The following is a 14,363-nucleotide window of genomic DNA, read 5'->3' as shown; positions in this document are numbered from 1 at the left end:
GGATCCCAGGGCAGCAATTGGCACGTGTGAAATGGAGGCCTCGGCCAAAGCTCTCCTCTCCTCTCCTCTCCTCTCCTCGAGTAAAACAGCGTTCCTGATCCAGCGTAGGACTTCTCCGCATTAGTCGGCGATAGCGTGTGCCCCCGGGGGCAGATCAGAGCGTCTGGACCAGGACGGGGAACAGCAGGGACAGGTGTTCGGCCCCTCTGATCGGCAGCTTGTGGGTGGTGTAGTAGTGGATGACCTCGGGGATGGTGTCGAAGGGCGGGCTGTTCTGACCCAGGATGTACTTTCCGTCCTTGGACACGGTGAACCTCATGTGCATGAAGCCCTGGCAGCTCCTGGAGAAGAGAGAGGTCCTCATGAGGCACTGTAAACAAACACACACACACACACACACACACACTCTCTACCTGTAACTCTCCCCTGACTGAATAAAACGCAAATGTAAGGTGGCACGCCCAAACGTGGAACCGTGAAAGAAACTGGAGAAAGTAGGACTGAAACGAGCTTCAATCACACACTGGAACGGCAACACACCTCCCCTTTAAGAGAACAACGAGCCTGCCTTTACTATTCTTCTAATTATAGAAACAGAGAGAGAGAGAGAGAGAGAGAGAGAGAGAGAAAGGGAGAGAGAGAAATGAGGGCTCTAATTGGCCAGCTATGGTCATTACAGTGGGCAGAGTCAACAGTGAGAGAAGTGTTGTAGTGAATCTCTCTGGCAGCAGTGTGCTGCCTCACTCACAGTCCGAGAACACTGCTTTAACCCTTTGAGGTGTGACATCACAAATGTGTGATCAGAATGTTCTTAATGGCACATTCTAATGCTGATGTAACAATCACTGCTGGTGACTAAAAGCAATGGAGTTCTAGAGCACTGACTAAGAACTTTGGAAAAGAAAGCACAGGTTTAAAGGCAGAATGTGGTACTCAATATATTATTATTAATTTGTTATTTAGCTGACGCTTTTATCCAAAGTGACTACGCAACAAAGCAGGGGATAATCCCCCCTGGAGCAATGCGGGGTTAAGGGCCTTGCTCAAGGGCCCCAACAGCTGTGCGGATCTTATTGTGGCTCCACTGGGGCTTCAATGGCAGTACTACAGTGCACTACATGTAGTACAATGAGTGAAGTGTTTTCATTAATCTGTTTAGCAGTATGCTTTCTTTCACATACTCACAGATCACTGATTAAAGATGAACTGCGGAACTTTGCGGTCACTGAGACCACGAGACCGACGAGTTCTGCCGAGTTGCTTCTGTCTTTTTTTTTGTTTTCATTTTTCATACTTTGGACGATAACAAGGGCAGACAGCCACGCTGGCGAGTTTTATTATAGTTATCTGTACTGAGTGAGATAAGGGCTTTGGTCTAAGACATGCAGACGCAGGAGTGGTCCAATGCGGTAGGCACCCTGCCGGGCTGGGCCCATCGACTGCTGACTTAGTTCCTGCCCGGGGGGGCGCTGATGACTCCCTCCTTTTTAATCTTCGTTCAGCAATCTCCTACACCTCTCCTTCAGACGAGCTCCAGAGGACGGCGATAAATTCAACGAGAGAAATAAAACTGCTTCGCTGGGACTGCCCGTGAACACACGGCCGCATTGGGAAAAGATCGACGCTGTCGAAGAGTCACAGCCAGCCTTGGGCCTGACAGCTATGTTTTAAAACCCGAGCACTTTACACACCGATAGTATTCCTGTAGCTTACTGTGAATTTTAATAGAAACATATAGTTTCGCCAGTATTGAGAAACATGAGCAGCAAGCTTCATTGATAATACGCAGGCACCTGCAGGAGATTTCAAATGTAACCGCCGTGTAAAAAAAAGGCTATGGTGTTCGTATTTGACCCGGGTCTGGTCGGACGCCTGCTAGCGCTAATGACAGGAAATGTATGAGCGTGTCACGAAAATTAGCGTGCTCGCGCGCACGTGTGTGTCTGTGTGCGCGTGTGTGTGTGTGTGTGCGGGGATCTCTGTGTGTGGTCCACAGAAAGCCATAAATATTCATTAGGCAAGGCCTTTTGTGTGAACTGGAGTGTTCTTTACCTGCTCGATCAGCACTCGAGGGAGGGGGAAGGGGGGGGGGTTTAGACAGACAGAGACAAATGGAGACGGTAATTAGAGGAAAGAGATTTCTCCTGATGAGGAGCGTTAAGCTGTGCTACGGAGCGTGGAGCGCGGATAGTGACAGGAGAATGAATGCACGGGGACACTGACACAGGAGAATGAAGGCACTGACTGGGACACTGACACAGGAGAATGAATACACTGACTGGGGCACTGACACAGGAGAATGAATACACTGACTGGGACACTGACACAGGAGAATGAATACACTGACTGGGACACTGACACAGGAGAATGAATAGAAAGGAAAGGAAAGAAGAGGGTTGGAAAGATGACATCACCCACAGCTGAAGGGCAGGGGAAGGATAATGACATTATATAAAAAAAAGTAATCATGATGAGGTAGATCAATGTTTACTTATTAATATGAGGCCCAGAACATTATTCAATATAAATTCAGAAATTCTGTTCATGAAAAATTAACTGAAAAATACTCATGGAACATTATTGAATTTTGAACATTATTATCAATTCCATTTCAATTTATTTCATGAATTTGAAATAGATATAAACAGCTTGTTTTCTGAAATTCTCTGGGGGAGAAATGCATGAGAGAGAGTGAGTGTGTGTGTGTGTGCGTGTGTGTGCAGGTGTAAGTGAGTGTGTGTGTGTGTGTGTGCAGCTGTAAGTGTGTGTGTGTGTGTAAGTGAGTGTGTGTGTGTGTGTGTGTGTGTGTGCAGGTGTAAGTGTGTGTGTGTGTATGTGTGTGTGTGTAAGTGAGTGTGTGTGTGTGCAGGTGTAAGTGAGTGTGTGTGTGTGTGTGTGTGTATGTGTGTGTGTAAGTGAGTGTGTGTGTGTGTGTGTGCAGGTGTATGTGTGTGTGTGTGTGTGTGTGTGTGTGCAGGTGTAAGTGTGTGTGTGTGTAAGTGAGTGTGTGTGTGTGTGCAGGTGTAAGTGTGTGTGTGTGTGTGTGTGTGCAGGTGTAAGTGTGTGTGTGTGTGTGTGTGTGTGTGTGTGCAGGTGTAAGTGTGTGTGTGTGTGTGTGTGTGTGTGTGTGTGTGTGTGCAGGTGTAAGTGAGTGTGTGTGTGTGTGTGCAGGTGTAAGTGTGTGTGTGTGTGTGTGTGTGCAGGTGTAAGTGTGTGTGTGTGTGTGTGTGTGCAGGTGTAAGTGAGTGTGTGTGTGTGTGTGTGTGTGTGTGTGTGTGTGAGTGCAGCTGTAAGAGAGGACACACAGTACCTCAGGGACAGGCTGAATTCACAGCGGCTGGTCTGGCTGCACCTCACCAAGTAGCTGCACTCCTTACACAGGGTGAGCAGAGCTTCAGCGTCCGAGCGCGAGAGAGCTCCATGGTACCACCTGAGACCGCACAGCCAGGCAAGAGCTCAGTAAGCCCCACAGCATAGGTGAGCCAGCGACCAACACAGCAAGGCTGTTATTACGTCCAAACACACTGATTAAGAAGGTAAGCTACTGTGGAGAGGCATGCTATTATCAGCTTTCGGTATAGTCACTCGTAATGTGGAACTTTACACAGGAAGTACGAGGTGTGTCATCATCGGTGTGCAGGGGCCTTAACCCTTTAACCTCCTAAGACCTGGCGTACACATGCGTGGACTCCACATTTTGGGCTGTACAACCATAATACTTAATTCTTAAGACCGAGAGTCCACATATGTGGACATCATTTTTCTCAAAAACTACATCATGTCAAAAGATGATGCTTAGTTTTTATACTTATCAGGTCCCAATAAGCCCAAATAGCAAAGAGAAATTAAAAATGCATACCAAAAAAGAGTGCGGGTCTTAGGAGGTTAAGGTGTGAGATCACAAACGTGATCAGAATGTTCTCAACTGAACACTCTAATGCTGATGTCACAATCACTACCGGTAAGTGAAAGCAAGGGAGTTCTAGAACACTGAACGAGAGTGCTGAAAAAGGCTTAAAGGGGTACTTACACCTGTTTCTCCAAGGCCAGGGTGGGGTCCACTCTCTCCCCCAGCATGGAGTGGGGGTCCGTGGGCTTGCGGAGCTTGGAGGCCCCGCTCAGGGGGCTGGAGCGGGGGGGCCGCAGGCGCTCCGTGGGGGACGAGGAGCGGTCCCATTCAGCCCCCTCAAACTGCACTGTACGAAATGACACGGTGTCAGAGTCAGGACACAGAGTCGGAGTCAGGACACCAAGACCCCGTTAAACAGGAGGAAACTGGGAATCAAGTCTGGGAATCAAGCCTGACGAGTGGGGGATGGGACGTGGTAAGGGGTGGCTGCAGAGAAATTTGGGGGAGGGGGATGTGGAGCCTTGTTTGGGAGAGGGGAGCGTGGAGGGATAGGAAAGAGTTTCTGTGCGCTGGTTTCTGTTCAACAGATGCTGCAGGCTGTGTCACAGCTCCAACACTCCAAAACACACTGCAAGGCCGTAGAGAGGGAGAGTGCAGGGAGAGAAAAAACAGGAGGAAGAAGAAAGTAAAAAAAACAGGAGTGGAAGTTGCAAGGGATCATGGGAAGTGAACGGGACACACCCAAGGCGGTGGCTCAGTGTCTGGGGGTAGATCTGGTGAGCAGAGCGTTTGTGTAACGAGCAGGAAGCACAGGCAGGGGGCGCTGGAGTCGAGGGGGGAAGGGAGGAGGGCAGGGAGGGGGTTTCAGGGTCAGAGGTCAGAGGTCACCTTGCTCTCTGAGGGGGGGCTCCTCCTCCAGCTGCCCCACTGGGGGGGGCCAGGGCAGGTCAGCGAACTCTTTAATGTCTATCGAGGGTACGGGGGCCCAGAGAGGAGAGAGAGAGAGAGAGAGAAGAAAGAGAAGATGGGAGCGAGGGAGAAGAAATGGAGAAAATAAGCAGCAAATGAGAGAAATTAGGGGTGGAGAGGGGGCAGGGAGAAAAGGATAAGAGGGAGTGAGAGAGAGAGAGAGAGAGAGGGAGGGAGAGAGAGGGAGAGATGAAACGAGTGAGATGAGAGAAAGGAATAAGCGATGAGCTCTTGAGAGGAGTAGGTGGTGTAGCTCGGCCATTTGCTGTGTGGTGGTTGCCATACCAGCAGAGTGCAGGGCGGACTGGGAGGCGTTTGTGTGACACAGAACTGATTCATTGTCTTAAACGACCCCATTACACACACACAGGGAGTCATGTGATAGTCATTACTGCGGTACTGGCAGCACATGCACAAACACACACACACACATATGCACGCATGCACTCACACACACACTCACACACACACATGCACACACATACACACACACGCACACACACACACAGGGAGTCATGTGATAGTCATTACTGCGGTACTGGGAGCACACACACACTCACACACATGTGTGCACGCACATACACTAGCAAACACACACACACACAAGCACACACAAACACACACACATGCATGCACACAGACAAACACACACAAGCACACACGCACAAGCACACACTCACACGTGCACACACACGTACATGCACGCACACACAAGCACACAAACATACATGCCGGCAAACAGACACACATACACAAGCACAGACACACACACACACTTAGACGACACACGCTCTACTGCAGATGCAAACTGCACATGGCAGAGCGAAATGAGAGGATTACAAAAAGGACTAAAATAACACGGGAGGGGCTCACATCTTAACGAGGCGCCAATGTCTCACCCCCCGTCCCCCACCCCCTCTCCCTGGACCCTCCAGGTTTTGGGCCGGACATCAAAAGGGAGGAGAACGGCCATTTAGAAGAGAACCAGGCCCTCTTCGCCCCCTCTTCTCTCCGCTGGTTAATTATTGAGCAGACAGACACACTCCGGCACTTTCCCGGCCTCGCCGTGAATTATTGATGCCCGGAGCAGAGCGACGGTCCCATCTGGAGCCCGCCAGACCCGACAGAACACACTCCCCGCTCCCAACAACATTCCCACCCCCACCGGCAGACCCGACAGAACACACTCCCCGCTCCCAACAACATTCCCACCCCCACCGGCAGACCCGACAGAACACACTCCCCGCTCCCAAACAACATTCCCACCCCCACCGGCACACCCGACAGAACACACTCCCCGCTCCCAACAACATTCCCACCGGCAGACCCGACAGAACACACTCCCCGCTCCCAACAACATTCCCACTGGCAGACCCGACAGAACACACTCCCTGCTCCCAACAACATTCCCACCCCCACCGGCAGACCCGACAGAACACACTCCCCGCCCCAAACAACATTCCCACCGGCAGACCCGACAGAACACACTCCCCGCCCCAAACAACATTCCCACCCCCACCGGCAGACCCGACAGAACACACTCCCCGCTCCCAACAACATTCCCACCCCCACCAGCAACACACACCCTCCCCGCCCTCTCTGAACAACATTCCCACCCCCACCGTCAACACACACCCTCCCCCCCCGCTCCAAACAACATTCCCACCCCCACCGGCAACACACACCCTCCCCGCCCTCTCTGAACAACATTCCCACCCCCGCCGTCAACACACACCCTCCCCCCCCGCTCCAAACAACATTCCCACCCCCACCGGCAACACACACCCTCCCCGCCCTCTCTGAACAACATTCCCACCCCCACCAGCAACACACACCCTCCCCGCCCTCTCTGAACAACATTCCCACCCCCACCGGCAACACACACCCTCCCCGCCCTCTCTGAACAACATTCCCACCCCCACCAGCAACACACACCCTCCCCGCCCTCTCTGAACAACATTCCCACCCCCACCGGCAACACACACCCTCCCCCGCCGCTCCGAACAACATTCCCACCCCACCCCCGGCAACACACACCCTCCCCCCCCAGCTCCAAACAACATTCCCACCACCCCCCCGACCGGCAACACACACCCTCCCCGCCCGCCCCCAACAACATTCCCACACACCCTCCCCGCCCGCTCCAAACAACATTTCCACCCCCCCGGCGAGGCCGACAGAGCCGGTGATTACACTGCAGCCCTGCCCACTCCGGAACATTCCCCACGCCAGCCCTTAACCCCATAACCCCTCCCCTCCCTCACCGCCCACTCGACCCGTGACTCAGGACAGCGTGGGAGGGGTACAGTGATGGATCGTGGGGTACGAGTGGCTGCACATGAAACAGAAGGGGTGGGGGTTGGGGTTGGGGGAGTGTGTTTCACTAGAGAAAAGTTAAAGTCATAGCAACAGGACAGGGTTGCCCAGGTGTGTGTGTGTGTGTGTGTGTGTGTGTGTGTGAGTGGCAGTGTGGAGTGAGAGGCAGTGTGTGTGCATGTGTGTGTGTGTGTGTTTGAGTGTGTGTGTGTGTGTGTGTGTGTGTGCATATGCGTGAGTGTGTCTTTGTGTGTCCGTGTGTATTTTGGTGTGCGTGTGTGTTTGTGTGTGCATTTGTGTATGTGTGTGTGTTTGTGTGTGCACATGTATTTGTTTGTGTGTATGTGTGTGTTTATGCGTGCCTGTATGTCTGGGTCTGCCTGTCTGTGTGTGTGTGTGTTTGTGTGTGCTTGTGAGTTTTTGTGTGTGTGTTTCCCAGTGTGACTTTGTTCTGAAGACTCACCGCCATGGAATCCTGAATTAACCCTTTGTATCTCCCCAATGACATCATCCCCATCGCCTCCAACTTCTATCAGCTACTTATCACCGTGACAAAGGACAGTGGCTAACCCCCCACTGCCACACACATACACACATACATGCAGACATACAGACAGACAGACACACACTGCCTCTCACTCCTCACTGCCACACACACACACACACACACACACACACAGACAGACAGACACACAGACATACAGACGCACACACACACACCCACACACACAAACCCCCCCGCCCTACCCCCACACTGCCGCCCCAGCACTCACCCCAGGTCACATCTGGCCTCTATCAGCACAGAACGCTCCTAAAACACCGAAACCCCACTGCCTCCAACCACAGATAACCTAAAAACGTTACATTCCATACGTTATCTCCGACGCAAGTTCCCGAAGAAAGAGCACCATACCCACAGAACGCTCCTAACACTAAAACCCCGCTGGCTCCAACGACAGATAACCTAAAAACGTTACATTTCAGACGTTAGCTGCACTCTCCGACACTGGAGCACCGTACCCACACATGACGGCTCAAACACGCTGAGGTCGACCCGGCCTCCTCTTATTTCCTCCCGTTCCAAGCCGCTTGGCCGGCCATGAATAGATATTCAAATCAGGGCAGCGCTCACGTCCGATTGATACGCAGGCATTCATCTATGAGCCCTCGACAAACACATCCTCATCCAAGCGGATTTCTGCTCACAAACCTGTATTTATGTGCAATTACACAGAAATGCGCTGTGTGCCGTTTCGGAGCAGAACTGCTCTTCCTGTATAACTGAAAAAGAAGCACACAAATAGCCGTTGAACCTTTCAGCGTGTCATCTGTTATAAAAATAACATTGACAGAAGCAGAACAATGGAACTGATATAAGCGCGGCATGTTTGGATTGTCCAGAACTTCACTGTAGGTTCCCTCTTCATCACACTCTCAGAAATAAAAAGGTATGAAACGTGCTTGAAAAGGTACAAATGCTTGTCGCTAGGGCAGTACCCTATGAGGTACATAAAATTATATCTCTAGCAAGCAATATATAATTAAGATGTACCTTTTTTTTGCTTGGAAAACATACTCATTTGTACCCAAAGAGAACATTACTGTACCTTCAGGGTATATTTGGGAAATTATATCCTTGAAGAACAGAACTGTACCTCCACTGTACACTCCACCTCCATTATTTCTGAGAGTGCAGGGTAAGTCCCCCCCATACCCCCATCCTCCACCCCCCCATGACTCCTTCCTACACAAAGACATCGAGCCACAGCCCTCAGCTGCTTACAAGCCAAACATTGTTCAGCTAACGAGCCGCAATTAACACCCCGTCCTGCCGCTAAAAGCACGTGCGCGTGTGTGTGTGTGTGTGTGTGTGTGTGTGTGTGTGTGTGCACGCGCACACGTGGCCCCCGTCCCTCTAATGAGCGAGCACACACACACACACACACACCCCGCTCTGTCGCTGGCTAGCGTAGCGTCAGCCTGGCGCCGTCTGGCCGAGGCAAAGAGCCGCTTCGTCGAGTCAAATGGGGATGCCTCTCTCTCTCTATTCACCGACCTCTCCCTCTCCTTCTTTATCTCTCCCTCGCTCCATCTATTCCAGCTCTCTGTGCCTCTTTTCATCTTCCCCTGTTCTGCACTCATCTCTGCTCCAATCATTCTTCTCTCTCTCTGCTGCCCCTGCTCATCATCCTTCTATCTAAGTGCTGCATTATCTCACCCCAGCCCGTGTACTGCAGGGAGACAGAGTCACAGGGGACAGGAGGGAGATGATGTCACGGGGGATGGGTACAGGAGGGAGATGATGTCACAGGGGATGGGTACAGGAGGGAGATGATGTCACGGGGGATGGGTACAGGAGGGAGATGATGTCACAGGGGATGGGTACAGGAGGGAGATGATGTCACGGGGGTACAGGAGGGAGATGATGTCATAGGGGACGGGTACAGGAGGGAGATGATGTCACGGGGGTACAGGAGGGAGATGATGTCATAGGGGACGGGTACAGGAGGGAGATGATGTCACGGGGGTACAGGAGGGAGATGATGTCATAGGGGACGGGTACAGGAGGGAGATGATGTCGTGGGATACAGGAGGGAGATGATGTCATGGGGGATGGGTACAGGAGGGAGATGATGTCATGGGGGACGGGTACAGGAGGGAGATGATGTCGTGGGGGACGGTACAGGAGAGAGATGATGTCGTGGGGGACGGTACAGGAGAGAGATGATGTCGTGGGGTACAGGAGGGAGACAGGGTCATGGGGGAAGGGTCTTTCATTAACACCGGCGAAGCTGGAACAGAGAGGAGCAGGACAGGATCTCCGAACACCAAACAGCATGCTCACATACACAAACACACATACTCATACACACACACACACACACATACTCATACACACACACACACACTCACACACATACACGTACATACACCAACTCTTTCACACACACACACACACACACACACACACACACACACACACACACACACATACAGACATTCATTCATTCACACATACACTTACATACACCAACACACACTCACACATACACACACAGTACACACACTTACATAATTACATTCTCTCTCACACTAGCACACTTACGCACACACCACACACACATACACACACTCACACATACACTTACATAGACCAACACACACTCACACGCACGCACTCATCTAAAAATGTAACTGTCCAAACTGGCTACGTGGGCTTACAGTTAATCTTGCAGAACTTCTCCATTACTTTGATCTAATGACTAATGACGACCCAAGGGTCTGAAGGAATAAAAAAAAGAACTTAACCTTTTAATTGTCTTCAACCCATGATCACATTACACAATTAAAAACTGCCCAATGTTAGCAGCGATCACCCTTCTGCAGGTGATTATGATTCCACATAATTGTCTTTAATGTGAAAGTATTATCTCCTTATTAACATTGAACATTTGGCAGACTGTTTTTCATAAGGAAAATTAAACGCAATTGTTTTTCACATTAAAATAATTTACAGTGTAATGTCTTTAAAGGTAATAACGCTGCGGTAGCCACCTCATACAGTCTCATCTGCACTCCCCCCTCCCTCCCTCTCACACTCTCTCCCTCCCTCCCTCCCTCTCTCTCTCACACCCTCTCTCCCTCTCACACTCTCTCTCTCCCTCTCTCTCACACCCTCTCTCCCTCTCTCACACCCTCTCTCTCCCTCTCTCTCTCTATCACTCTCTCCCTCTCTCTCTCACACCCTCTCTCTCTCACACTCTCTCTCTCTCTCTCCCTCTCTCACACCTCTCTTTCCCCTGATGTCCTCTCCCTCCGTCACGGCCGGACGGTAAGGAGAAGGATTGATCGAATTAAAAACAGATCCATTCATTAGTGTAAACACTAGCCACAAAGGACATAGGCCGCTCCACAATGTCTCAGCCAACTTCTTTCTGCACAACCTTTTAATCATTTCTGCACACAATACAGACAAGCAAATATCGATATCAAGAAATCAGCCTAGCTGCTGATGGGTTTTGCTAAAAATTGACAAGCTGAATAACATTAGAAAAATGAAAATCATCCTCAACTAAAGAAACATACAGTAACAAAAAACGAATATATTGTATAGCCAATGTGGCAGGGGAATCCTAATTAATTTACAACAATCCCCGTCTCTGGATTTCTGGCCTTGACTGATAAAAATGCGAGTCTTTCCAGCAACTGAGCAGCTGTGCTCACCTGCAATAGACGGCCATTCTGCGTCTCCAGCATAATGCGTACTGAGGAAGCTCTTATGCCTGTCTGTGGATTTAGCGCGGTAAATGTGAGGTTTATTCCTATAGACAGAGCTGTTATGAGCGCGGAGAAGGCTGGGTTTTCCCTGCCGGGTTCTCGGCTGCTGTGATTGGTGGGATATTATCGGCCGCAGGCTTGCATAATTAGAATGTTCTGGACTGAACCTCGCGGGGGTGTGGCGGTGACGGCTATCGGCTCCGCGGAACGTGTCAGCAAACACACATTTTACGTCTCGGCATAGGGCTAAAACGCTAAACGCTAAAACTAATCAGAACATGGGTATAGATTCCGGGTGGAACTCCCCTCCATTTGGGGAGTCATCAAATTATTATATTGGATGGTACTGCTTGTGTCCCTCCCAAAAAATCCCACCAAAAATATCCTGCTTGTGGTCCCCACCCCAATAGTAAAACCAGATCAATGTCAATGTTATCGACCAAAGCCCTCCTGAAAGCACGAGTAGACAGTGCTAAACGTTGGGAAAGATAACCGTGCTAAAGGGTCTGTCTCTACAGAGATGTTTGTTCGATCCTAATCAGCAACACACACATTCACTCACTCTCTCACACACACACACACACACACACACACAGAAAGGGATCCAGGTGTGGGGATTAGCATCACCTGTTCTGACTCATTAACACGTTCTCACCCTGTCTCTCCTCCCTGCTGACTGAGGCTGGAGAAAGTGGAGGATTGGCATTGCTGAGGGAGGGAGGGAGGGAGGGATGGAGGCTGTCAATGTTGGGATGCAGGCAGGGAAAGATGCACCCCCCTCCCCACATCACAGACCAGCTCCACTCCCCCTTACCCCCTGCTGTAAGTCGTGTGTGTGTATGTGTCAGAGCAGCAGGGGGGCAGTTCTGCTGACGGGGGGGGGGGGGGGGGGTATTAGAGTATGACTGACTGCTCCCCTGTGCAAGATACCCCCTCCACTACCCCCCTGCATCCAACACCCACCCCTCCACTGCCCTGAAACCTGCATACACCCCCACACACACACGCCCCTCCACTACACCCCCCACACACACCCTGAGACACCCCACACACACACCCCTCCACTAACCCCCCACACACACCCTGAGACACCCCACACACACATCCTAACACACCTCACATACATACCCTTCCACTAACCCCCCCCACACACACCCCTCTGCTAGCCCCCCCCACACCCCTCCACTAGCCACCCTACACACACACCGTCACACACCCCACACACACACCGTCACACCCCACACACACACCCCTCCACTAGCCACCCCACACACACACCGTGACACACCATGACACACCCCACACACACACCCCTGCACTTCTACGCACTTCACAGGGACTGCAGGGTCGGAGCGGGGAGCAGAACGTCCTCAGAACAAAGCTCCTGAATCTGGGAATTGGGATTTCGGAGGCAGTGGAAATGTCACTTTTGTTTAAGCGGACCCGCTGACCCGTTTCAACCGCATCAGCCGCGGTTTGTGAGGTCAAAATCGGCGAACGCACGGAGACCGCAATTCCCACCGACGCTGTTCCAGCGATCTCGTAAAACGCTCAGGCCGGAGTATCTTCTGGTTCCCCCCGTAAAATGTAAATTAAGACTGAGGTACGCTGTTACCCTGCGAACGCTCACATTCCACACTCAGCTGGGTCCCTGTCCAGACGCCAGTGGTCACGCACGCGCGAGTGTGAAATTCGCTTAGTGGAGGAGAGGGAAGGAGGGGATGGAGAGGGTGAGAGAGAGGGAGGGAGGGCTGAGAGAAGGAGAGATGGAGAGGGTGAGAGAGAGGGAGGGAGGAGAGAAGGAGGGATGGAGAGGGTGAGAGAGAAGGAGGGAGGAGAGAAGGAGAGATGAGAGGGTGAGAGACAGGGAGGGAGGAGAGAAGGAGGGATGGAGAGGGTGAGAGAGAGGGAGGGAGGAGAGAAGGAGGGATGGAGAGGGTGAGAGAGAGAGAGTGGAGTGAAAGCTGATTTATTCCCGAGGCTGTGTGGACTCACAGCTCTCCAGCACAGCTCAATTAAGGAAATGCAGCCCTGCCCAGCTCTTACTGATATACTGCCAGCACACTGAGTGTGTATGAGCACATACGACCATACACCTGCACACAATCACACACACACATATACATACACATCACACATACCCACACACATGCACACACAAACACAGCCTCATACACAGGCACCTACGCACCTAAAAAATGCCTGTCAGACTCTGGCAAAGAGGGAGGGGCTGTCACATGGGGGCTTGTTCTACTTCCTCCACTCACAGGTGTGGTGTGGTGTGCGTGTTTGTAACGGTGTGTGTGTGTGTGTGTATAGGTGTGTGTGTGGTGTGTACAGGTGTGTATATAGGTGTGTGTGTGTGTATGGTGTGCATAGGTGTGTGTGTGTGTGTGTGTGTGTGTGTGTGTATAGGTGTGTATAGGTGTGTGTATAGGTGTATATACCTGCGAAAGCTTTGGAGATGTGCTCCTTCTTCCACTCCCAGGGCTGGTGTGTGTGTACAGGTGTGTATAGGTGTGTGTATAGGTGTGTATAGGTGTGTACAGGTGTGTACAGGTGTGTACATATAGGTGTATATACCTGCGAAGGCTTTGGAGATGTGCTCCTTCTTCCACTCCCAGGGCTGGTGTGTGTGTATAGGTGTGTATAGGTGTGTATAGGTGTGTGTACAGGTGTGTATAGGTGTGTATAGGTGTGTGTATAGGTGTGTATAGGTGTGTATAGGTGTGTACAGGTGTGTGTATGTAGGTGTATATACCTGCGAAGGCTTTGGAGATGTGCTCCTTCTTCCACTCCCAGGGCTGGTGTGTGTGTATAGGTGTGTATAGGTGTGTACAGGTGTGTGTATAGGTGTGTACAGGTGTGTGTATAGGTGTGTATAGGTGTGTATAGGTGTGTGTATAGGTGTGTATAGGTGTGTACAGGTGTGTACAGGTGTGTATAGGTG

General features: G+C 51.2%; 1 protein-coding gene across 1 annotated transcript in view; it reads right to left on the bottom strand.

The window, feature by feature from the left end:
* shdb (Src homology 2 domain containing transforming protein D, b) overlaps positions 1-14,363 on the bottom strand; it is a 24,429-nt gene continuing 10,066 nt past the window's right edge. Inside the window, exons 4-6 of the mRNA XM_061239908.1 lie at positions 4,031-4,196; positions 3,311-3,430; positions 1-341 (exon numbers count right to left, since the gene is read on the bottom strand). Of these exons, the coding sequence (XP_061095892.1) occupies positions 155-341; positions 3,311-3,430; positions 4,031-4,196 (473 nt within the window). The 3' untranslated portion in view covers positions 1-154. The remainder of the gene's footprint in view (positions 342-3,310; positions 3,431-4,030; positions 4,197-14,363) is intronic.

The sequence above is a fragment of the Conger conger genome, chromosome 4, assembly GCF_963514075.1.
Source record: "Conger conger chromosome 4, fConCon1.1, whole genome shotgun sequence".
Classification (NCBI taxonomy): Eukaryota; Metazoa; Chordata; class Actinopteri; order Anguilliformes; family Congridae; genus Conger; species Conger conger.
Note: the sequence above shows the minus strand (reverse complement) of the source record. Positions and strands in the feature narration are given on the sequence as shown.